This window comes from Mustela erminea, chromosome 3 (genome assembly GCF_009829155.1).
Source record: "Mustela erminea isolate mMusErm1 chromosome 3, mMusErm1.Pri, whole genome shotgun sequence".
NCBI classification, from domain to species: domain Eukaryota; kingdom Metazoa; phylum Chordata; class Mammalia; order Carnivora; family Mustelidae; genus Mustela; species Mustela erminea.
In genome coordinates this window covers 56,742,759-56,769,764 of record NC_045616.1, presented here as the reverse complement: position 1 = coordinate 56,769,764, position 27,006 = coordinate 56,742,759, and the positions used below count along the sequence as shown (strand labels likewise).

At 37.0% G+C, this 27,006-nt stretch overlaps 1 protein-coding gene across 4 annotated transcripts in view; it reads left to right on the top strand.

Moving 5' to 3' along the window:
* The window catches only part of VCAN (versican), a 110,870-nt gene that overhangs the window by 9,192 nt on the left and 74,672 nt on the right, over nt 1–27,006 (top strand). For all 4 annotated transcript variants that reach the window (XM_032335815.1, XM_032335813.1, XM_032335814.1 and 1 more), the window contains exons 2-5: nt 3,065–3,140; nt 9,270–9,647; nt 13,238–13,412; nt 13,497–13,624. In XM_032335815.1, coding sequence (XP_032191706.1) covers nt 3,071–3,140; nt 9,270–9,647; nt 13,238–13,412; nt 13,497–13,624 — 751 coding nt within the window. In that variant the 5' untranslated portion in view covers nt 3,065–3,070. The remainder of the gene's footprint in view (nt 1–3,064; nt 3,141–9,269; nt 9,648–13,237; nt 13,413–13,496; nt 13,625–27,006) is intronic.

The following is a 27,006-nucleotide window of genomic DNA, read 5'->3' as shown; positions in this document are numbered from 1 at the left end:
CAGAAAGTTAGACTTTGAGTACTGGCCTTGGAGAGGAAATCTGGTTGCAGAAGATCCATTCCTGGGTCAAGGTCACACCTTCTCTGATTCTGTTATGGGATATAACACCGATGTCCAAATATTGACAAACATCAGATATTACCATGACATGATGAATAGTCAACTGGACTAGTGTAAACGGATTTCACATTCAGTTAGCCTACTTGCCCATATTCATAAGAGATTGTTGGCATTTTGCTTCAAAGCATGTTTCGGAAGAGGAGGTGGAGGCAATGGTTCTGCATTTGGTCTCTAAACCTTCCTCAAGGGTCTACTCTGAAGCTGGCTCTGTGGAAATATTATGGGAATATTACAGGAATTAATAAATTGAATGTGATACTAGCTCTGTTCTCCAATGCCTACTGTTTTACAGAGAAGATAAAACATGTTTTCAAGCAAGGCACACAGCAGTAAGTTATAGGGCAATATATTGTAAGTATAAATGTATCCCCTGCTTTTATAGTGGCAACGCATGTTATAATTTTTAAATCCAACAACTTCAAATACTTTTCTTTTTGCTACTAGTGATATGAAAGCAGGAAGAGAACATCTGTAGAAAATCTGAATTAGTAATTTTAGTAAGAAATATTGAGTACTGAATACAGTGTGTATCCCCGAGCTATATTTCATATGCATTATTTTATCCTCACATTCACTCCAACAGTTAAGTACTACTTTTCACAATTTGAAAGCTACTGAAAATGAGAGAGTTAGTAATTTACCTCCAAACTGCAGAGTATAAGTAAAGGATTCAGAACTTGAATTCAGGTGGAGACTTATATGCTTATAAAATAAAAGTTTCGTGGAAAAAAAAAAGAAAAAAATTGAGGACAGTTTTTTCTCTAATGACAATAGGAAATTATTGTTTGTGAGTATATTTATAAAAAGACTTCTTAGATTCATTTAATATTCATGAAATGCATTTTCTTTAATAGATTTTTTTATGGTACAACCTGAAATTTCACTTCAGCAACTTTAAACTATAGAATATGTTGAATTGAAGTCTTCTTTTTTTTTCCCCTAAAATACTGTAGTATATACTTCCTACTTGTTGTGGTAGCTTATAAGAAATACAGACATGTAGAAACCAGATTTTCCAGTTAGCGTTTAGTAGTGTCTGCTACATATCCCAGTAATTATATGATGAATAATAAACTTAATTATTAAGGTTAATTATCTGTATCAAGGATTATCAACTATATGCTTTTCATTGTGAGTTTTCAAATGGCTTATAGATGGAAAACAGATATACAATTTATTAGGTTTAAAAGATGCTCTTTAGGATTTTGCTGTAGAGAGTTTCTAATGCTTATTTCAAGATAAAGACAATCAAATAAAGAAGAATATCAAGGAAAAAGGACTAGCTGTTATAATTATGAAATTGAACTTGAATCCAAATTGGGCTTGGATTCTTATAGCATTTACTTATTTTCAATATAGATTTCCTAAATCATACAGAATTTATGTACTCTCTATGGACAATATTAGGAAGTTATTTAGGACACCATTTCAAATGTGTCAGTTGCAATGCCTTCAGCTACAAGTAACAAAAATCCCTGGTTTTATTGGCTTTAAATAATAAAGGAGTTTATTATTTCATATAAAAAGAAAGTCCAAAGGTACAGTCTACTCTAGGCCTAATGCGTGAGGGCTTACGCCCTAGCTCTCCTGATTCTTTCTCAGCTTCATCCCCAGAAGCGATCTTACACACTCATGGATACAAGATGGCTACAATAGTAGGAGAAAAAATAGCCTATTGTTTCAGTATTCAATGAAGCAAAGCAACCATCTCTTCCTTTCTTTCTGTTCTTAAGATGGATGTACCTTTCCCAGGAGCATCCCCTCCCTCCCTCACACCTGAAATCTCCTCCCATCTCATTAGTTAAGACTGCTTCATCTACTCATTCCAAAACCAATCTGGAGAAAGGAATGGGAGCAGTGTGACTGACTTAGAACAATCAAGATCATTCCCTTGGGCTGGGTTTGACTCAGGCTTCTCTAAGTTGTATGGCTGTGAAATACAGGAAAATGGAACGGGAGTTTGTTAGCAAGGAGAAAGAAGAATGGCTACTGGGTAACCAACCAGCAATGCTTATACAGAAGAGTTCTAATGTAGCTGAGAAGGGGAAAACCATGGGGATCAAATAATCTATAGTTCTTCTGAGATTGGCTTTTTGTTTTCCAGATGGTCCCCAACATTGGTACTTATCCACCTCATAATTAAAGCTTCATAGAAATTCGAGCTGGAAGGGGCCATCCTGAGACCCAGGCTATTAAATGTCTCCCCCATTAAGTCACACAATAAATTAACGACAAAGCCAGGGCAGGGTTCCTTGACTCTCAGAACAGTATTTTCTTTCTTTTTTCACCCCTAGAACAATTGGAAATGCTTTAAAACTCATGGCAAGCACTGGTCTTTTTGTAATTAACAGCTCCTTATAATACATTTGTTTTGTTTGTTCAGCCTCCAAGAAACTAAATTGAGTCTGTGCTTTAAAAAGCCTGCTGAAGTCCTTATTCCCTGTTTTGATACCATGTGCAGGAGACACCACCATGGTCCTTCCCATCCTACATCTGATACGAATCCCTTTCTTTCAGCATCTCTGCCTATTGCTTCCCCATCTTTTTCTGCTCCATCTGTGACCAGCTTCCTGTTTCTAAATAGACATTGTGGTCACCCCTCCCACTTTGTGCCAGTTCCTAGCCACTAAGTTACTTGGGCTGTGGTCTCAATTGTTCTTTCTACAGCCTACCCAGTTGTGGCTGTCCCACACATGCCTATTGTTATATGTTCCCAAAGTGGGTTCTGGGGTTATTTTGGTAACAACTGCATTGGGTGAGAGTCAAACTAATAATTAAAGTGTTTGGATGACTTTTCCTATTACAAGTTCTCTCTTGTTTTTACAATCTAAGAGGAGCTGGTTCTTGTACTCTTATTACATACACTGCGCAAATAGCACGTGATTTATGGCCCACCACAAACCTGAATGCTTATGGTTTCCTTTGTGTTTTTCTTCGTTCCTAGGACAAGATGTTGATAAACATAAAAAGCATCTTATGGATATGTTCTACCTTAATAGCAACCCATGCACTACATAAAGGTGAGTGTGATAACAATTTATTTGGTGCTTAGTGAAATAAAAATATAAATACTAAGGCGTTGAATGGCAATATGGGGCCACTAGTATAAAGAATTAATTTTTTATCTATTTAGTGATTTATAGCGCTGAACACTTTCAGCTGAAATATTTATTTTTTATTTAATAAATGGTTTTAAACAAATCAGTCAAAATGAAATACTGAATAGAATGCCAAAAAAGCAAATGGGTTTTCAGAAAATTCCCAGATTACTTTTAGACTGCAAAAAAGTTCATATGTGGCGTTGGACATATTTTTAAAATCTGTCTTCTTCAATATACTCTAAGACTTTCCTATAAAGAAAAGAAAGCCTATCAAATCCTTAGGAGGCCACAGTTTGAGAAGTCAAACAGACCAAAAAAAAAAAAAAAAAAAAAAAAGAAAAAAAAAAAAGAAAAAGACAAAGAGCAGGCTGACAACCAAGTTTTTACCCACACCTGTATTTCTCTTCTCTTCTCTTCTCTTTTCTCTCTCTCCCTTTTGAAGTAACTGGGTAAGTGCACATGCACTGTTTTTCTCAGCTTTAAATTATATATCTACTTAATGAAGGTTCTATAATTCCAAATTCCTGGACTGTAGTCCATGAGAAAAGATACTGCCCTGAGTTTCAGTGATCTGCTCCTCTCCAGACAGCTTCCAGTTCCTTCTCACACTTATTCTATGCTTCAGTCTCTCTGAACTAATTTGCAATTCCATGCATAGACTTTCATACTCAGTAGTTGTTGCTCCCCCCCCCCATTTGTTTGTTTGCTTTAATTAACATGTAATGTATTATTAGCCCCAGGGGTACAGGTCTGTGAATCATCAGGCTTACACACTTAACAGCACTCACCATAGACTCCCTGGTTTTTGACATGTAATTCCTTCTCTTGTTCTCTACAGTTCCTCTTCAATTCATTCTTCAAGACTCAAAACTTAAGTATCATTTTATCTATCTATCCATCTGTTCATTCATCAATGCATTCTCCTACCCATTCCTATGTCTACTTGCTAACAATATTGTTTGATTACTTTCTATGTGCCAGCTTACATTATAGGTATCTGGGGATATACCAGTGGACAAGCCATATATTGTCCTGGATTTCATTAAACTCAGTCTCCTAGTTATATGATGCAGGCAATAAAGAAGGAAACTAATAATCCAGGTACTTTCAGACTGAGGAAAATAAAGCTGAGTGATCTGATAAAGGATGGCCTGGGGACGCCTGGGTGGCTCAGTTGGTTGGATGACTGCCTTCGGCTCAGGTCGGAGCCCTGAGTCCCGGAGTCCGGAGTCCGGAGTCCCGGAGTCCCGAAGTCCGGAGTCCGGAGTCCCGGAGTCCCGGAGTCCGGAGTCCCGGAGTCCGGAGTCTCAGGATCGAGTCCCACATCGGGTTCCCAGCTCCATGGGGAGTCTGCTTCTCTCTCTGACCTTCTCCTCGCTCATGTTCTCTCTCACTGTCTCTCTCTCTCAAATAAATAAAGAAAATCTAAAAAAAAAAAAAAAAAAAATGGCCTGGGTTGAGGGAAGGTGAGAAGACCTCTTTGGAGAAAGTAACATTTAAACCGAGATATGAATGACCAAGATGGCTGTCAGAGTTTGGGCTCCACCAACCTATGAACAGCCCAGACACTGTCTTCTTCAGTGTTTTCTGGAAGTAAAGGTGAAGGTCACAGGCAGGGAAGAAAAATAACATCCAGTGACAAGGGAGAACACAGAAAGGAAATATGGAAAATGGAGTTGGTTTAGTTGGGTAATAACAGAATAGGAATAACAGAGAAAAGAGTGGGAGAACGTTGAGGGACACTTAAAATAGTTTAGATCTGCTTAAAACAAAGCAAGAACTCACACAAACAATGGGGAAAATCCCAAAACACGTGTGATAAAACTCCTTGATAGTATTTTAAAATAATAATAATAATAATAATAATAATAACAACAACTAGCAGTATTGAATAATTTCTACATGTCAGGCCTTCTTCTGAGTTTTTTACATAGTTAATTTATTGAATCTTAACTTTCCAATGAGACAGACGCTTCTCTTCTCCCCATTTGGCAGATGAGGAAACTGTACTATCAAAAGGTTTAGAGGCATAGCTAATAAAGAAGTTCACACAGCAGTTTAGTTATGAAGCCTGGAGTTGAACCTGGGCAGTCAGGCTCCATAATCCATGCTCTTAACCACTGTATTATACTTTATGCCAAGATTCAAGTTCTTTGCACATCTGTGATCATAATTAAGAGATGTAATTAGCGGCTGATTTCAGAAGAAATTAATTTTTTCATATGACGGGTAAGAGTTGAAAACATATCCACATAAAACAGATTTGCCAAAGTCATAGTGGGATACACTGCAGTAATTTGTTATGAGTCAACACAAGTATTGTCATCAGAGCTCTGAGCTTTAACAATATCTATTATACTGATTATCAAGTGTTGACCTGGTTGCTTGCCTATTCCTCTAATATTGTAAATGAGACATACACAGTTATGAGTAAATAAATGAAGAGAGTGATATTTATCACCCGAGAGAGTAATAAATCCCCATATTCTCAATCTGACATTTATTTGGCCAAGGGGTGTGTGTGTGTGTGTGTGTGTGTTTGGTCAAATTGTGTAGATGGGGGGCACCTGGGTGGCTCAGTGGGTTAAGCCTCTGCCTTCAGCTCAGGTCATGGTCTCAGGGTCTTGGGATCGAGCCCCGCATCGGGCTCTCTGCTTGGCGGGGAGCCTGCTTCCCCGCCCCCCTCCCCCCACCGCCTACTTGTGATATCTCCCTCTCTCTGTCAAATAACTAAATAAAATCTTAAAATTGTGTAGATGGAATTTACGTCATTCTTTTGGCAGAATTTACTGACAGAGAAAGAAGGGTAAATGATCATTCATTATTCAGAGATTTCTCCCTCACTATACTCATTTGGACCACAAACCATCTGGTGGGAACAGTGAACTTTTTGTTAACATTCATTTTTATTACTTGCATTGTTCACAATTTCAGACAACTTCTTGCAGGTAACATTTTTAAAAAATATGCATGGTCTATAAACATTATCTTCTGAACTACTAAATATCTTCCTTAAAATATTTAAGATTCAGTGAACTTAGTTCTTGCGACTCAGTGCTTTAAGACTCAAGATTTTATACACAAAAGACTTGACCACACAGCTTCTTGTTAATCCTGTTGTTAAGATTGGATTCTACATGAATATATATTTGTATCCAACTGAAGCTTTTAATTTTCTTATATCTATAAACATCTAGAACAATAAATAACCCTTGGGAAATTTGCCTTTTGACATCATTTTGTTCTGATATATTTTTTCATAATAGCACAGTTATTGAGCAATGCTCTCAGAAACCACACAACTGAATAGATTTGACTGACTCTCATTTCTGCCTCTACACGTCTAAAATTGTGAAAAAAGTTAAAATTTAGTAATAAATATTAGAGAATTGAACATTTATCTTAAATTCATTTTTAAGGTAGTGATAAAGAATCTTATAATTTATATAATAATTGAGGTTGGTGGCAAAACTGTTTATTCTCCATTAAAAGAGCAATATTTTGTTTGTGGTGAAGTTAATCATCTAAATAATTCTTCAAGAAGGAAGATGGGATTTCCTAGGACATATAAATGTAAATTAGGAGATTTTTAGATCATAAAATTCTTACCCCTTCCCTTCTCAGAACCCCTTTCTTGGCAAAAAAAAAACTTTGTGTTGTCATCATCTCCTTAATGGGGCCCAAATTAAAGATTTATGAATCAGGTAGGAAGCCCCCTGTGGACTTTATAGATTTACGTAAAAGATCATGAAATTACTGAGAGCTGTCAGTGCTGATAGCAATTAAAGAAATAGGATGGAATAGAAATAAGATGGGATAGAAATTAGATGGGTATAGACTCTGCAAAGGAACCAAAACTAATTTAGGGATAGGGGAAGAATGCAGTAAATTCCAAACCTGAAAGATTCTTTGATTAGTTGTGAGGAGACTTGTGTTCTCACCCAGGTCTGTAACCAGCCAGCTGGGAGCTTGAATGTAACTTCCTCTCAGTGGAGCAGCCATAGTAGGTGATTCGGCTAGTTTCACTCTGAGAGTTAGCTTTAAGTAAGATAATTTATTTTGTAAGCCAAGGACCTAATAGAATGGAATTGTTCCCTTGATACTATATTCCAGGATGATAATGATCTTAGTAACATCTTAAAGAAGAACTTAGTGCAGTTAATAGTATATTTTATTTTTATTTAATTTTGTTAAGTGCCTTAAAAACTGTTTTGGAGGGAACCTGGGTGGCTCAGTGGGTTAAAGCCTTTGCCTTCAGCTCAGGTTATGATCTCAGGGTCCTGGGATCGAGCCCTGCATCAGGGCTCTCTATTCAGCGGGGAGCCTGCTTTCCCCTCTGTCTCTGCCTGCCTCTCTGCCTACTTGTGATCTCTCTGTCAAATAAATAAATAAAATCTTAAAAAAAAACTGTTTTGGGACAAGTTATATATAGATTAGTAAGATGACAAAGAAATGCATGACAGCAATGACTATTATAAATTAGAAATATGTAAGTGATTTCTATCAAATTCAATAAATAAAATACTGTATTGATTACTTTAGATTTATTTGTATCCTATGAAAGGTTTTATAGGCCAGTCATCTTGAAGTTAAATTTCAATCTTTAATAGTAGAGATTATTTTTTTCTTAAAGTCCATAGTATCTCCATATTGTCCTGCAATTTTCAAAATGACATATCCCCACCTGAATCTTCAGTGCTGTTTTGACAACTATATCATTTCTGATGCATGTCTCTATTGAGATGTGTGTTGTCAATACATTTACTAACACACTAGGTGTTAGACACATGTCATTTTGTTAATTAAGAAATATTATTTCACTCCATCTGGAGGCTACTATTAACTTGTTCATCATATTTTCATGAAGTAGGATTGCTTGTGTATTGACATAATTTCTATTGTTATTGCCAACACATTGTCTAGCCAATTAGTACGAACTGGAAGATGAAGGGGAAGAGGAAAGAAAGAGGTATGGATTCCTGTAAGAATAAAAGAAAAGAAAGAATACCTTGACTGCAATTTAATACTATCACATGCAAAAAAAAAAAAAAATGTTCTTTCTTTCTTTTTTTTTGCATGTGATAGTATTAAATTGCAGTCAAGGTATTCTTTCTTATTAAAAGTTTAAGGGTTAAACAGAAAGACATTGTGCAGAATAATATTTTACATGCATTGGATGAACAGACCAAAATTTCCCCCCAGGATATAATTGAGAGGTAATGTTTCACTGCAAAGTGATTGCAGCTGGATTTGTCATTATGATGAAAGCCTTTGGTTCAAACACTGAACCAAATGAGGGTCCTTCAAGTGTTAGACTTCCTCCTGCTCCAGTATACTGAAGTACATTTTTAAAATTTTCACTTCCTCTTTGGATTTTATTTTCATTTCCTCTAAGGTAATGTGGCAGTTATCTTAAATGTTTTTCCTCTTCTGACCTGTAGACATAAATTTGCCTTTCAACTGCTTTTCCTGACATTGGTCCAGTCTTTGAAACCTGCGTTGCTGATTTAGTCTCTTGCCCTTGATTGCTTGCTTTCCTATACACACAAGCCTTATTCTGTCACTTTTTCTGTTCCTGTTGAACACCAAGTTACAAATACTTCAAAATAAATGCCGTATTTTTAGTACATAAAGATGAGCATTATGAATCCCTGTCTTTGTTGTAAAACATTATTAAAATTATATACTATTATTTATATATAAAATCATCCTAATTACCTCACATATTGAAGGTATAACCAACCAAGGCAAGGGTTTCTTATCCATTCACTTATTTATAAATTTTTTTGAAGATTATTTATTTATTTATTTGACAGAGAAAGACATAGTGAGAGAGGGAACACAAGCAGGTGGTGGGAGAGGGAAAAGCACACTTCTGCTGGGCAGAGAGCCCGATGTGGGGCTCCATCCCAGGACCCTGGGATCATGACCTGAGCCAAAGGCAGATGCCTAACAACTGAGCCACCCAGGTGCCCCTCCATTCACTTATTTAATAGACTCAGCTGAGTTTTCTAGGACTGTTAATTTGGTATTTTCTCTTTCTTCTAGTCAAAGTGCAAGAAAACCCACCTGTCAAGGGCTCCCTTTCTGGAAAAGTCAACCTACCTTGTCATTTTTCAACCCTGCCTACCTTACCACCCGGTTACAACACCTCCAGTGAATTTCTCAGAATCAAGTGGTCTAAGATCGAATTGGACAAGAATGGGAAAGATCTGAAGGAGACTACTGTTCTTGTAGCCCAAAACGGGAATATCAAGATTGGTCAAGGCTATAAAGGAAGAGTGTCAGTGCCCACACATTCCGAGGTAGTGGGTGATGCCTCACTCACCATGGTCAAACTGCGTGCCAGTGATGCGGGTCTGTACCGCTGTGACGTCATGTATGGGATTGAAGACACACAAGACACAGTGTCGTTGGCGGTGGATGGTAAGGCTTTCCAGATCTGGAAGACAGTAGTGTAACATGATACCTGGTTCAGAAGTATTGTGAAACAGTACCCAAAGTAACTATAGTTCAGGGTTTGGACAAGTGCAAGAAACATCAGTCATTTAAATAGTTCATGCCTTTCACCAAAAACGAGCTGTTATTTCTACAAGGGTCAAGGAAGGTGACTTTTTGCACAGCAACTTCACTGACTCAGTAACAGTCAAGTGCAGTATCATGGGAATAATGAATACCTGAAGACAAGATAAATAGCTTAAGAATTATTACTTCATTACTGAGACCTAACAATGATGACTTTTTAAGACCGTAAAGGCTGATCTACAGTTTAATTTTTACAATAGGTGTGTATGTACATTTACACACACACATGCACACACTACCTTTTCTCCTTTTTTCTCGGTGTCCTAGCATGATTATTAAAACCTTTGAGTTTGTTTTTAAGAAATATAAATTCCATCTTATGTTGAAGAAATGAGGCACTTAATAAGTATCATGGTACTTTTCACAGTGCCTTAGAAAGACGAAGACTTAATAAACATTTGAATTGGAACAAAATAAAATTCAGTGAATTTTTACAAAGGGTAATACACTAGCTGTTATACATTAAGTCTTAAGATGAAGCATTTTCATTTTAGCCCCTTTTCAGTGGTGGTTTATATGTCATTTGAATTTAAGTTAGGAGACAAAGCAAAGAAAAATTGCTTTAATTGGGTACACACATAATACCATAGCTCTTGGAAACAGAATATTTTGGCAAGTTATTAAGCAAAATTCTAATATCCAGACATGATGGAACAGATTTTTCTTCCATCCCTCCATTTCCCTATAAAATATTTACCTTTCAGAAACATATACAAAGGGTTTTATTAAAACTTTCTTGTGTAGCCAAAAGGAAATACTTTGAATTTCAGATGCAATGAATTAATTTTCTGTACATCCTTTTATGTTCAGATTCTGTTACTCTCTCCTACCAATCTAGGAGATTTTATGTTGTCCACACATCCACAAAATATCCTGGGCTCTTCATTCTTTTAACCTTTTTATTATTTATTTCAGTTAGCCTAGGACTGTTTTGCTCTACTGATATTTTTCTATTTCTGTGTGTGTGTGTGTTTATATGTGTGTATATTACCTTTGTATCTTGTATAAGCATATAGATTATTAATAAATTATAAATATATAAAGTAGTGGTAGATACACACTATATATAAATTTATATATATATGTTTTTTAAATCCCGAACAGGAGTTTAACAACTTCTTACTATTTTCATCATTAAAGAATTAGCAATGGATTTGCCCCTTGCCCCTCTGAAACAATGAAAATCCTCCACTTAATCTCCTTAGCCCCATGAGGTCTTTAATTATCCCTACAATTGCAGATATTTATACCAACTGATACTCACTGCCCTGCTCTTAGAGGCCCCTCTGTGCCCCCTTACTGCCAGTGTTCAGTGGACATGGAAGATTTTTAATTACCAAGAGGACTGTTTGAAGCTTTGATCAACATAAGACTAATCTAAAACCATTCAAATTCTTACTTAAACCTTAGAGATCATTATAAACTATATCTCATACTTACCAGATAGCACGATTTTAGAGTAGTTCTATAGAGGTATGAATTTTCTGAAAGGCATCTGATGAATTTTTCATTGCAGTATTGGAAATGAGAAAATGAATGTTAATTGTCAGTGCCTCCACTTGGTGACCATGCAGGTCTTTTTTGTGTTGACACTTACCAGAGGTGCTTTTCTGTGATGTGGCTAGTCTGTCCCACTGCGTCATTTTATTGGCACAAACCTGTCTTGGGAGAAGAAAGCAATCTACTGATGAGCATGTGGAAGACAGTCTTATAGCTAGAAGTCAGGCTGTGGGATATACACTGTTGTTATCCCCAGGGAATCACTAGGGAAAAAAGAGAGTGGAAGGTATCTTGGGAACCAAATTCATACTGCATAATAAAATAAAAGTGGTCCTAGGCAATATAATCTTAAAAAAAAAAAGATAGGTAGGTAGATAGATTGATTGACTGATTGATTTGAGGTGGGGGGGGAACTAAGGGAGAAGGAGAGAATCCTACGCAGACTTGCACTGAGGATAGAACCTGGAACCAGACTCAGTCTCACAACCCTGAGATCATGACCTCAGCTGAAGCGAAGAGTCAGTCACTCAATCGACTGAGCCACCCAGGTGCCCCAGCAATATAATTCTTAATAAAGTCTCATCCATAAGACCCAGTTGCCCCAATTTCTATTTTCCAGTGACTTCCCAGTTACTTTACCTTGACTCACTTTGAAGTCTTGTAGAAATGAGTCACCATATTTACTCCAGTTAAAAATAGAGATGCTCCTGTTGAAATGGAGGGAGAGGACCAAAGCTCCACCCCTCCCCCGAATCACGCCTCAGCTGCTCTTCCCTTAGCTCTTTGACAATTCCTTGAGCCCTAGAGCACTGTTCAAGAACCACTAGATTACAGCAATTCCCAACACACAGCAAAGTGGAATTTGAGGCAAGTACCAAAATGTCTAGCTTCAACTCAGGGGAGTTTTGGGAACTTTACTTCAGTCCTTTGAGATAAAAATCATACATTTTAGGGATGCCTGGGTGGCTCAGTGGGCTAAAGCCTCTGCCTTCGGCTTAGGTCATGATCCCAGGGTCCTAGGATCGAGTCCTCCATCAGGCTCTTTGCTCAGTGGGGAGCCTGCTTCCCCCTCTCTCTCTCTCTGCCTGCCTCTCTGCCCACTTGTGATCTCTGTCTGTCAAATAAATAACTAGAATCTTTTAAAAAAATATACATTTTTATTTGTCTTAGTATAAACTCTCAGTTATGCTAGTCAGATGGTAAGTATGATGAACATTGGGTAGTGGTCAGTAGACGATCCAGCATTTTTAAAGTCTTTACATAATTTGACTTTCATATCAGGTAACATAAGCAATATCTGTTACACTTTATAGTGGGGGGAGATTAACTCAATACATGGTTAAGGAACAAATTAGGGACAGGAATAAGCCTTCCCACTCATACACATTCCGGTGTCTTTTCCTTCTCAGTACATTGTTTCTGGAAGTAAATATCTCAAGTTTTATGTTTCGAGGAAGTGTGTTGGTGAATCTTCCACATGCCTCTCTTGAGTTGGCCCAGCGTAAAATCATGAAGTAGGGCAAGTTGATCCTGTGGCCCCCTTGACTCTTTGTATCTCCTGCAGTACTGACTCCCTTTGGTTGTCCAGTGTTCCCACGACAGTGTGAATACTACCTGTAATTAGAACAACTATCCACCAAGTGGCATTTAATCGCTTAAATCTTTTTTTTATATTGTCTTCATGAGAATAGAAAATTTCTGTCTGGGAAACTTTCTAGTGGAGCAGAATAGGACACCTGGGTGAATGGCATTTCTGGGGCTCCTCACATCACCATAATTTTGTGTAGGGTTATACCAAGTGAAAATGAAAGATCACCATATTGCTCTGACCATGTGAGCAATGAATCTGATGTATTGCTCTGGTAAGAAACTTCGAGAAGTATGGGGGGATATTTGAACCTGCCTGTAATTGCTTGCTGCTCTCTTGGCAGGGGTTGTGTTTCACTACAGAGCGGCGACTAGCAGGTATACTCTGAATTTTGAGGCTGCACAGAAGGCTTGTTTGGACGTTGGAGCAGTCATAGCAACCCCAGAGCAGCTCTATGCCGCCTATGAAGATGGATTTGAGCAGTGTGATGCAGGCTGGCTTTCTGATCAGACCGTCAGGTGAGAGGTCTGGGGGCCACAGGCTATAATTCATTAATTTGAGAGGAAGGATAAATGCGACTTACTCATCCTTTATTTCCCCAGGTATCCCATCCGGGCTCCCCGAGTAGGCTGTTATGGAGATATGATGGGGAAGGAAGGAGTCAGGACCTACGGATTCCGTTCACCTCATGAAACGTACGACGTGTACTGCTACGTGGACCACCTGGATGGTATGATGTTTAAATTTCTAACGCTTCCTTCGAACTAAGAAAATTGAAGACAGACTGGGAGCACGTAGGAATAGAACAAGTTTTCATGCTTGTTTGGATTCCAAACAGCAGCATTTAGTTTAAATTACCGTATGATTGTGGTGAAATAAGCTCAAATTAAAGTGGAAAGAGAAGGAGGAGTGTGCAAATGGTTATGCAGGTTAGAAATGTCTTCAGTTAATGGCAGGTTTTCTTTCAGGCATGCTGCTATTGGACTGTTTCCAGTACACTTTTAGAGCCTTAAGAATAGAAGGCTCTACGGGTGGTACCTATTCTGGTGAGAACTTCAGGTAAAATCCTGTGATGACAAACCACTGTGAATCCAAGGGCTGATCAACACCCCGAACCTCAACTAAATAGCTGAAACTAGCCCAGGAGGGTTTCTCAAGTTCTTCTGTTAATGTTGCTGCACTAATATTCAGAGCAATCATTCATTCATTAAAGAAACCACCAACCAACCGTGTAGTATGCTGGGTGCTGTGCTAGTTGTTAGGGATATGAAGCCAGAGGCCTTGCTTTTAAGAGGTCTAAAGCCTGAATGAGTTTGGCTCTATTATTTCTCATTTGGCATGAGTTAGAGGCTCTTAAAGACAGGTATGAGTTCAATGGTGGCACCCAAGGGGCACAGTACAGTTTTATTATAAGACACATGGAACAGAAGTTTCTGTGACTTTTGAAATAGGGTCTCCTTTTTATTAACAGGCAGCCTAAAGTCAAACTATATAAAGGGGAGTTTTGAATTGAGTTACACTTTTAATTTTGGCTGGGTACATATAGAAAGGATAATCTCAGTTTTCTTATGTGTAAAATAAAGACGTTGGACTAGATAATTTCCATGGTCCCTTCCAACATTAAAATTCTATGATTCTGTGACTTGAATAAACCACCTCAGAGACTGAAAGCTATGAACTAAGCAGCTTATATTTTCCTAATGACCTGACTAAATTTGAATAAGCAGGCTGGCTTACCAGAAGGCTGCTTAATTGTGGTTCCCTAACATCTTAACATTCTTATTATAACTTTACTTTAAAACTGATAAATGTATTTTCTAAATGAGAACTTCAGATACTAGCAATTTCCTTTTTTTATAGGGACAAAGGGAAAACATACCAAACCCATCCTATGATATATATATGATATGTACATTGAATTTTGGATATTATATATATATATATATATATATATATATATATATATATATATACACACACACACACACACACACACAGAATTTGAATGTTTTTGTTTGGGCACATAAATGTTGAAAGAGAAAGGCAGAAGAATCAGTATAACTAATTCAAGCACTGACTGAAATTTCTGTGAGCAGAGTAAAAAGGCTTTTCATTGTTTTATAGAAGGAATTTAACAGGCTTTTTTTTTTAAAGATTTTATTTATTTATTTGACAGACAGAGATCACAAGTAGGCAGAGAGGCAGGCAGAGAGAGAGGAGGAAGCAGGCTCCCTGCTGAGCAGCGACCCGATGTAGGGCTCAATCCCAGGACCCTGGGATCATGACCTGAGCCAAAGGCAAAGGCTTTAACCCGCTGAGCCACCCAGGTGCCCCCAGTTCTGAAGGATATTCAGTATTTTTACAATGACATTGTTCTAGAAATTTTCTCTTCCCTGTTTGTTGTCCCTTAGAATAATCTGCAAATCTTTGGACACTGATCTTTTCTTTCTTGGCCTGAAATTGGACTGGTATGGTGGGGGAGGTTAGAAAGGCCTGTGCGACTGGGGATGAATGAGGAAGATCAAAAGATCACTCTTGTAAAGGTCTCCCTCCTCCTTTACTGAAGTGTGTGCCTCTCTTTGAAGTAAAGGCCATTGGCTGAACTCTGAATTGATAAAAACTCTTGTGGAAAGTTGACTATATAACGTTACATCTGATGTTTCAATTGCCACATCGATGACAGATTATTTGAAAGTAAGCCAACATTCCTCATGAGAGAGATTTATCACTGTATCCATGGGTATCATAATTGCCACCTCTATTTTATTGTGTTTTTGACAGCTAAGTGTGTGTGAGAGACATCAAAAAAATACAGATATTGATGCAGTCAGAATGCATGTGATGGAACACATAGCCAGTTATGAACTAAGGTGCAATAACGTTAGATCAGAAGCCAAATTATTCCAGATGGCTCATGAAAAAGTCAATTAAGTATAAAATAAAGCACAGTTTAAAAAGATAATTAATTTGTTTTAATTTAGTCATTTAAAATGAAAGATATTTAGTTGATAGAATGTCAACCCTTTTTTCCCTCTTTCTTCTTGAATAATGTCTTATTCATTCTGATGTATATATTTCTTTATAAAAGTCAAATAATTATACTCTGTTAGATCCAGCTAGCTTAAGGGAGGAAAAAAAACTAATCTGGTTCATATTCTAAGATGGTGATTATAGCACAGATATACATACAAATATGATATTCAATTCTATTTTTAAAAATAACTTACTAAATGTACAACAGCTATTGTATTAGCTATATCCACAAACCAGGATTCCAGTATTAGCCTGTATTCTTGGAAATGGTCTAGATATTGTGGTGGCTTATTAGCCATGATTCAGTAACAGAACACTGTTACCAAGAAATTAAGGGAATCAAGATTCTAAAGTGGGAAATCTAGAAATTAAGATAATGTAATCACAAAATAATCCTTATTAGAAAATTTAATCTGTGTTTCCTGGTAAGGTAGCTTTGGAAAACATTGAGAGGGTTCCTTATTAGAAAGTTTAATTTGAGTTTCCCGGAAGCGTAGTTTTGGAAAACTTTGAGAGCATTTAGAATAGAGTTGAGATGATTATACAGTTTAGAAAATTGAGTCAAGGATTGGAGTTATTTAGGAGTGATCAAGACAATGCTGAGAGAGGAGTCTAGGGAGGCAGGTAAGGTCCCTATGATTAAGAACAGAAAGGACCTCAACTGAATCCCAGCTCTGTTACTTACTAATTGTGAGATCCTGAGCAAGGCTTTACCTCTGTTTCAGTTTCTTTTCCTCTGACATGGGGGCAATTAGAATACTTACTTTTTAATTAGGGTATGAAGATGAAGTGAGTGAATGTGTAAAGCTTTTATCACAGTGGGTGTCTCAAACTAACTGCTCAATAAATATAGATTATGGTTATATGAAAGGTTTCATTTCCTCTGAATTCATAAAAAGAAGAAATGACTTAAAATTGCAACTCCGTGAATTAGGGTCAATATAAGGAAATTTTTTATGATAATGAATACTACAAAATGTAGGAACAATCCTGACAGACTGTAAAATTTCTTCTCTTGAATTTTCTTAAAACTAGAATTTTTCAGGGGCTCTTGGGTGGCTCAGTGGGTTAAAGCCTCTGCCTTCAGCTCAGGTTATGATCTCAGGACCCTGGGATTGAGCCCCGCTGCCCTGCATCAGGCTTTCTGCTCAGCAGGGAGCCTGCTTCCTCCTCTCTCTCTCTGCCTGCCTCTGCCTACTTGTGATCTCTGTTTGTCAAATTAAAAAAAAAAAAAAGATCTTTGAAAAAACAAATTAGAATTTTTCTGAGATGTTCTGAGTGCAAAGCTCTGTCAAAGTCTGAGTCATGGTGCTTTGAAGTATATAGAAAATAACTGGAAATGGCTCACTTTATGAGAAGGATGACTTTCATGTCAAAGCATTTTGAATACAATAAATTGCTTAAATATTACTGAAGAATTAAAATTAATACAGTGGCAAAAGCAGAATTCTTTTGTGTTATCCCTCCTAAATAGTTTAAAATCAGTTTATTCTCTGATTAGAATATTATATTCTTGACTAACAGTGTTCAGGAATTAATCTAGTATCTGATTCCCCGTAGGAGGTCATGCCAGTGGGACATTTAAATAATTCTGAGAGTGCTTTGTGAATTAATGCATTTCTGTGCTAAAACTGGCAGTTTGATAGGAAGTATGTGTGTCATAGAAAAATAAAACAAAAACAAAACAAACAAAAGACTATCCTAAATAAGATCAATAAGAGAATGTTGGAAAAAATGGTGATAGGTGAGGTCAGACTGCTTTCATTTTCACAGGTGACCTGCTTAGTTTCCTTGCAAATGAGTCAATACTTCCAGTCTTATACCTAAACCTGACAAATGACTGATCTAAGAGCTTTTTGCACCTCTGATATCGGCAAACTTGGGGACTTACATCTCATCCTTCCATGGCCTGTATTTTCTCTGCAACTCTACCCTTTGGCTGTTACTTCTCCTGGAATACTAGTACCCTACTATTCTGATTTCGTGGCTTTCACGTAAGGTTCCCAACACTTTGATGTGTCTGTATTATGGGCTTTCTCCTTCATCTCATATCCTCTTCCTAAGTCCTAGTTGATCTTTCTCACCTTTACATCTCCAAATCTTGAATATATGACTATAACCACCCCCAAATGTTTGCATATGCCTCTAACTCTCCCATAAGACTGTGGCTTCTAGGGGCACCTGGGTGGCTCAGTGGGTTAAGCCTCTGCCTTTAGCTCGGGTCATGATCCAGGGTCCTGGGATCGAGCCCCGCATCGGGCTCTCTGCTCAACGGGGAGCCTGCTTCCTCCTCTGTCTCTGCCTGCCTCTCTGCCTACTTGTGATCTCTGTCTGTCAAATAAATAAAAAATTTAAAAAAATCTTAAGTAAAAAAGAAGACTGTGGCTTCTAGGAGGGAAGGAGCCATGTATATCCCTACTATGTCCATGCTCCACAGATAGAGTTGAATAAATTTTGAATTACTGAATTAACCTCCAGCCTAAAAGTGCCCACTCTACTCACTTTGCTTTGCACTTACTCCTTGGATAACTTCACCTCTATCCAGGCTTAACTGCTCCTCTACCTGCTTCCCAAATTTTCATTGCTTCAGTGTCCTTATTAGTTTGTTAAATGTCAAATTTGTTCTTGCAGGTAAACTGAAAATCAAATGCCTTTTGGGATGAATGGGTCATGAAAGTACACCAAAATAACAAATAAGTGAAAATGGAAATATTAGTTTCTGGTTTTTCTTGTTTAGCCCTGAATCCTCTTCTGATTTCCATACCCATGTTTCTAGTTTGTGAATCATTTCTGTTTCTCATCTGTGGTTTTGATTCTCACAGATAATCCCTGTGCCTTTAACAGACCTTCAAAGGGCCTGTTTCACAACCATCAAAGCGCTCAAACACTATGTCCATGTTCTTCTCCTACTCAACATCCTGTGGTTGAGATTTCTGTCATCTTCCTCCTCAAGCATAAACATTGCATGAGCTTTGAAGTCCCTCAAACCTGGCTGGAGAATAACCAGTTCAACCTTGTCTCCCTCTTTCCAACATGACACATGCACGGGCTCTCCACAGGCCCTGCATTTGCTCCTACCTGCAGTTCTGCTTTGGTCCTCTCCGAGAACATAGACCCCTTTCCAACACTCTGATCTTTCCTGTGCCTGAAAACTTAAGACCTCCAAGAACCTATCTTTGGCTCTTCCAGATCACATGATTCCCTTAGTCTGAACTGGTCTTCTCATAGAGTTAGTTCCACGTGTTTGGCGTTTAACTGTCCTTTAGTTGCGTTTTAGTCACAGAATGCAAAATGTGATCTGTTTGTTTTGTGTTGCAAAACTTCTATAATTGATGATAGAGAAGAGGCCATACACATCTTCTCTGCCCCTCTCAATCACAATGAAAGATCTATTCCATTAATACAAACATAAGAGTTACTCGAGAAATACTTGGTGGTAATTGTATTATTTCTTCAGACTTTGTCTCTTTTGGGATACAATACCACTACCCTTCCATTTCTATAATATTTGAAAAAAAAATGCTTCACTTTGTTCACCAAATTTACTAAGAATCTATTTTTTTAATCTGTATTGGATCACCATGGTATGAATTTTTCTCACTGAATTGCTCCTCTCATTCTTTTCCATGGCATCCATTAGAATTCCTTCCTAGAGATACTTTTTTCTCTTTTCCAGCTTCTCACAGTAATTTTCCTTTCTTGCCACCCTAGCCAATCACTGGAATTGGTTCCTTTGTTCCTATTGGCAATTTACAGGTTAATTTTTATAGTGTTTCCTCATGTCAAAATCCAAGGTAGTTCTATCACCTTCATGACCATGTAATACTTCTATGCCTAGAACCAAAAAATAACCTTTCCTTTTTGTTATCATATGTTCTCCTTTAGATGTGCAAAGCTAAGAATTTAGGTAAAGGCCCAAATGTCATTAAACAGGTCTTAAGCAGAACTTAAAGATTCAGGCTTTTTTTGGAGGCTTTGATTGGACAAAAATCAGATATCAAATCTGGGAATTGTGTAGCTTCCTGCCTGTAGGTTCTTGGATTGACTTTTTTTTTTTAATTTTATTTATTTATTTGATAGAGATCACAGGTAGGCAGAGAGGCAGGCAGAGAGAGAGGGAGGAAGCAGGTTCCCCGCTGAGCAGAGAGCCTGATGCAAGGCTTGTTCCCAGGACTCTGGGATCGTGACCTGCACCAAAGGCAGAGGCTTTAACCCACTGAGCCACCCAGGCTCCCCTCTCAGATTGACTTTTAATTTTAATGGGATTCACAGGATATAATCTACAAAATATTTCACCAGTGGGAGTTATCTAAGAATTAGTGATACTGGTCTTTTTCAGTTAAAAAGTCCCACGTCAGCTAGAAGAGCTTCCTGTTCACTGTGGTTCAGTGGATGATTCAAATATTGATTCTGGATTACAGAACCTCTTCACTTTAGTTCACTCTGATTTGGTGCTAGAAGATGCTGAAATCTTTTCATTTATTCTCTGTAGAATGTGTAGAACCATACATCATAGCTGTGGCTGTGGCTTTTTACATAGGCTTTGGAAATTAACATGTCCTGCTAGGCACCTGAAACTGATCTTGGGAGTTTTGAACAGTGTAGCTAAGAGTCAGTGAGGAGAGCGACCAGGCATGGCACAATGGCAGCCCCTCTGGAAAATGATATCCTCATTCAGTACAATGATTTCCATAGGCTGACTGTGAAGTAGCTCCATGGGTAAGGTAAGGAAGGAAACCATTTATTGTTTGGTTGTATTATTATATAACTCAATCTGTGTGAAAACCTTGTCAAGTATTTCCTTTTTTTTTTTTTTAATAAAGATTTTATTTATTTATTTGACAGAGAGAGAAATCACAAGTAGGCAGAGAGGCAGGCAGAGAGAGAAGGGGAAGCAGGCTCCCGGTTGAGCAGAGAGCCCAATGCAGGGCTCAATCCCAGAACCCTAAGATGACCTGAGCTGAAGGCAGAGGCTTAACCTACTGAGCCACCCAGGCGCCCCAAGTATTTCTTTTTTTTTAACTCTTCTTGCCATAATGGGATATACCCTTTTTCCTATTCCACTGTGGTAAACTCTTGTGGCCACCACAGAATACCCCAGCAGAGCAGTAGTCTTAACAACCAAGAAGAGAGAAAATGTTCTTCAGGCTCTCCCAAATCTCTGATTTCTCCAATAAGAATATCTTAATTCTTGAGTAATGATTTGTTTATTCATTGTGTTGTAATGATTAGAATTGCTGGATTAACTGGTAATTCTGTTTTTAACTTTTTGAGGAACTGCTAGCCTGTTTTCCAGTGTGGCCACACCATTTTCAGTTCTCACCAGCACTATAATGGGATCCTGATTCTTTCCCATCCTTGCCCACACTTGTTTTTATCTGAGATTTTGATTGCAACCATCCTAACATGTATGCAATAATATTTCATTGTGGTTTTAATTTGTACTTCTCTTATGGCTAATGATGTTAAGCGACTTTCCATGCGCTTATTGACCATTTATATATCTTCTCGGAGAAATGTCTATTCCAGTCCAGTTATAAAATGAACAAGTCATGATGATGTAATATACACCATGGCAACCATAGTTAATTATATTATATTGCATATCTGAAAGTTGCCCAGAGAGTAAAAATTAAAAGTTCTCATCACAAGAAAAAATATCTGTAACTATGTGTGGTAATGGGTATTAATTAGACTTACTATAGTGATCATTTTGCAATATATACAAATATTCAATCATCATGTTGTACCCCTGAAATGAATATAATGTATGTCAATGAAACCTCACTTAAAAAAAAAAAAGAAATGTCTGTTGAGAACCTTTACCCATTTGTAACTGGGATGTCTTTTTGTTGTTGAGTCAAAAGAGTTCTTTATATACTCTAGATTAAAGCCTCTTCTCAGAAGATTTGCACCTATTTTTTCCCATTCCATGAGCTGTCGTTTTTTACTTTCTCAGTAGGGTGCTTTGACATGCAAAATTTTTGAATTTTAATGAAGTCCAGTTTAGCTATATGTTCTTGTTTGTTTGTACTTTTGATGTCATATGTAAGAAAACACTGCCAAATCCTCAGTCATGAAGACTTGCTTCTGTGTTTTCTTCTATAAGTTTTACAAGTTTTAAGTTTTACTTTTCTTTTGTTTAATTTTGAGTTAATTTTGTATGTAGTATGAGTTAAGAGTCCAGATTCATTCTTTAGCATGTGGACATCTAGTTGTCCCTGCACCATTTGTTGAAAAGACTATTCTTTCCCCTATTTAATGGCCTTGGCACCTTTTTGAAAATCAACTCATCATAGATGTATGTGTTTGTTTCTGGACTTTCCATTCTATTCCATTGATCTATGTGTCTGTGCTTATGTCAGTCCCACATTGTCTTGATTACTATTGCTTTGTAGTAAATTTTGAAATTGGAAAGTATGAGACCTCTGTGTTCTTTTTCAAAATCATTTTAGTTATTCTGGGTTCCTTGAGTTCTCATATGAATTTTAGGATCAGCTTCTCCATTTCTACAAAGAGGCCAGCTGGGCTTCTGATAGGGATTGTGTTGAATCTCTAGATCAATTTGAAGAGTATTGCCATCTAAAACCATAATAAATCTTCTGATCCATGAATATGGGATGTTTTTTTCATTCTTAAGACTGTCTTTGGGGCGCCTGAGTGGCTCAGTGGGTTAAAGCCTCTGCCTTCAGCTCAGGTCATGATCCCAGTGTCCTGGGATCGAGCCCCTCTTCGGGCTCTCTGCTCAGCGGGGAGCCTGCTTCCTCCTCTCTCTCTGCCTGCCTCTCTGCCTACTTGTGATCTCTGTCAAATAAATAAATAAAATCTCAAAAAAAAAAAAAGACTGTCTTTAATTTCTTTCATCAGTGTTTTATACCTTTCAGAGTATAAATTTTACAGTACTTTTGTCAAATTTCATCCTAAATATTTTGTTATTTTTAATGCAAATGAAAATGGAGTTTTCTTTCTTTCTTTTTCTGTTTGTGGGAAGTATATGGAAATGCATTTATATATTGGTCTTGTACCTTGTATCCTGCAACTCAGCTGAACTTGTTTATTTGTTCTAATAGTTTTTTAATAGCGTTCTTAAGATTTTCTATATATAGACCCTTTCATTTATAATCTTACCATAAGTAGACTTGCCATGATATACATCCCTTGAAGCGTGTGACGGTCATTTGCTCTAAGGTTTTAATGTCAGGATCTTTTGGAGTTCTGAACTGAAAGAGCTTCTTAGGAAATACAGTGGCCATTTACCTTTCATCTGTGAAAAGTAAAAAGAAAAAAAAAGCCAAACTAGGCTGATCGTCCTGTGTTGACCTGCAGCCATACTGTGCCTGTCAAATCAAATAACACATTCAATCTCACATATTTTGAAGACTCAGACATCCAGAAATTTTTTAGAACTTCTTTCTCACTCTAATTAAAATCTTACTGCTCTGTCAGTGGGAAGGAATGAGATCTGACATCCTGAAAAACCATAAAAATATGTTTAAATTTTAGTGGGACTTCCTATCTCTTTAAGCCCTTGAAAGTGACATACACAAGATCTTGTATAATAACACATTGACAAGTACATGGATTCCTTTTCTCATGAATTGTTATCTGACTTAGGGCATGTTAACTGACTATCAGAGCCAGTTGATGACAATTCTTTAGTAATTAGAAGTTAAAAATCCAGGGGCGCCTGGGTGGCTCAGTGGGTTAAAGCCTCTGCCTTCGGCTCAGGTCATGATCCCAGGGTCCTGGGATCGAGCCCCACATCAGACTCTCTGCTCAGCAGGGAGCCTACTTTCTCGTCTCTCTCTGCCTGCCTCTCTGCCTACATGTGATCTCTGTCAAATAAATAAATAAAATATTTTTTTAAAAAAAGAAGCTAAAAATTCAAAATTCTATCTATGTTCTAAGCCACATCATGCTTCTCCTTCAGCCTAAGAAAAGTGAGAAATCTGAAAGGTGCTGATCTGTCTTTACAATCCCATTGCCCCCATATTGGAAACACTGCCAGCCTAGCTCTAGAGATGGAGCAAAATTATGTTGGCAGCCCCTGAGGTTTTCTTGTCATCGTGATGGAAATTTGATCTCCGAGCAGGTTAATGGATCAAATCTTAGGGAAACTGACATGCTTTTGAATTATCTTTAAATATCGGCCCTCAAAAGATTATATAGCAGTGTGGTTTGGCTGTTAATCAAACAGGTACAACTGATGGATTTTGTGATCCAGAGTATAATGGGCACTAGTCTTCAATGCTTTGATTGTGTGTATATAGACGGAGTCAGAAAAAGAGCAAGAATGAAAGAGTGAGAGAGGACAGCAGAGACATGGAGAGAAAGAAAAGAAAAAAGAAACCTCCTTTGAAACTTAAAAGTCCAAAACTTCAAAGCTAGCAATAATTATGCTGAATTGCTTTTATTATCAGGATACTTGCCATAAGTGATTTTATTATATCGGCATTTAGAAGCTCCTTCAGGTGATTGCTTCCAGCTTACTTACTGTAACTACCATTATATATATTTATTACTTTAGTATAACTTAAATAGCAAAACAATGTAGTAACATTGACAAATCTTGAACTTCCTTAAAGTAAAAAAAAAAAAAAATCAGAGAGTCCTTTTTAAATGAATAAAGGGAAATATGATTAGTTTATAAGTAGTTATTTTCAGACTGGACAGTTCATGATAGAAGGGTTATGAGCACAAGTAAACAGAAACAAACAATAAACACTTATCACATTACCCAGCAAATATACCCAGTGAGAAAAATTGTGGGATTTTTGGTTTTGACTACCTGGCTGCTGAGTCCAGCAGGGAATGGAGTAATTATGTATGTCCTGCCCTTGCCAATTCCCTTTTTCTCTTGGTATTCACAGGAAATTGTCGGCGGGAGAGTAAGAACTTATCCTCACTTTGCTCTAGAACCAGGCTCTCTAATAGTTGTTCTGAGTTACTCCTGGTTGTAAACTCTAGCTTTTGAACAGTGTGGGTCATTTCAATGTTTGATTTGTTTTCATCATTGCTTGCCATTTTAGAGTGTGTCATTTTTTAGTCTGCCAAGAAACCACTTTTCCATTTAGCAATCAGAAGTGTGGGAAAAAGAACATGCATGGTCCAATTTCCAGGGAGTCTTAAGGCAGTTAGTCGTCAAATAAAGTATTTTTTTCCTTAATATTTCTGATGATGTTAATTCCCATGATTAAGGTAAATTTAGTTTGTGGGGTGTCACCAGATATTAAAGTCTCACCAGCGGTATCTTCCAGTTTCTTCTAGGACATCCCTAGAAAGTTGAAATAACAGTAATAATTCAAACCAGTGACATTTAACTTGAGATTTTGGGAAAATATGCATTAAGATACCACATATATGTTTTTCAGATGAATATGAAAATTATCCTATGTGTGCAATCCTCCATTCTGCATTATTGTATCTCACGTGTGTACTAAAGTGAGCATATATGTATACACCTCAATGAATTCTTACTTATGCTAACTTAAATTAACTTGACCTCTTATGTTAAATAATTATATGTAAACATTTTGTGTATTTCTTTCCTGACATTTTTTTTAATATAATTTTTTATTTTTTATAAACATATATTTTTATCCCCAGGGGTAAAGGTCTTTCCTGACATTTTATTTGTTCTCTTTAGAGAAAAATTAAGTATTTTCTCATAGGTAGATAACATTTACAAACAAGGTCCAAATCTATACTCTGGTTACCAGTTTGATGATAAGTGTCTTGTAGATGTAGCTACCTTGAAGAGGCTACTTCTGGAACTTAGAGAGTGGACTCATTGTCAACTTGTGAAAGTAATTTTTGCCATCCGAGAATGCAACTATCCAGTAAATCTAAGGAACATTAAATGGCTTAGTTCCAAGTATGCAGAGGTAGGACGAGAACACAGCCTTGTCCTGTGCTAATAAAATAGGCATTTTATCTCACAAAAGATTTGCTTCCTTTCCCTCTCTAAAGCAGTACTGTGATTCAGAAGGAACTTTCATTACATACATCTGAGGCAAAAAAGGTGCTTTTAAGATACCTTCAGGGCAGGCACTTACACAACCTGACCACTTAAGTCATGTTGTAGAGAGAGAAACTAAGTGAATGCACTGAGTGGCTTTTCTTAATTTCCCAGATTTGCTTTCTCTTTCTCTTGGTTCTTTGGTGCCTTATTTGCCCTTACCTCTGGACTTTAGATAAGTCACCTATGTTTGTATTATGTTAGATAAAAGATATATAATGTCAAAGGATTATTAAGGAAAACCAAGCATCTAATGAACAACAACAACAGAAAAGTACTTCTCAGCTGGTCATAGATGTCTTAGGAATCCAAGACACTTAGTAATATGGATTAGTTCAATTACTGCTATGCATTACCTATCGACTTACCTTTTCTATTTTCTGGTTTGGGTTTCAGTATAAAACAGATGCTAGGATATTCTTGCATACTTCTCAAAAGTGTAAGATGTCCAGGCCTTAATATTTTGAGGTTAATACATATGAAGAGCAAAGTTTGGTTATTTGACTTGCCATTTTTGGTGTGGATTGAGTGTTAATTGTAACAGCTTCAGGATACAGTAAGATAATTCTATACTGTAGGTGCTTTGCTATATTATTAGATTTTCTAAGTGGGCAAAGTAATGTTCATGTTAAAGAATCATGATTTAGGAGGTCTTAGATATTTACTTTTTGGAACAGAGTTAAAATAAATATTTTTCTTTTCATCTTCTTAAAATAAAATAATTTAATATATATATCTTTATAAATGAATTATTTTGATTCTCACCTTAAACTCAGTGCCAGTGAAATCTTTTTTTTTTTAAATCTGAGTTGAATGAAACCCAATAATGACAGCTTTTTCATTTTTTTTAGATTTTATTTTCAGTGTTTGAAAAGTTCCTACATATAAAGGAAAACAGGTGGTGTTGTGGATAATAGAATTTAATCAAATAAATAATCATTTTATGGGCACTGAATAGGTGGATGGAAATTATATCTTCCAAACAAATGAATTAAATAATTGACTGCAATATAGTCAGATCTAATGAATGTCTATATAAAAATTCTGTAAATAGATCTGTA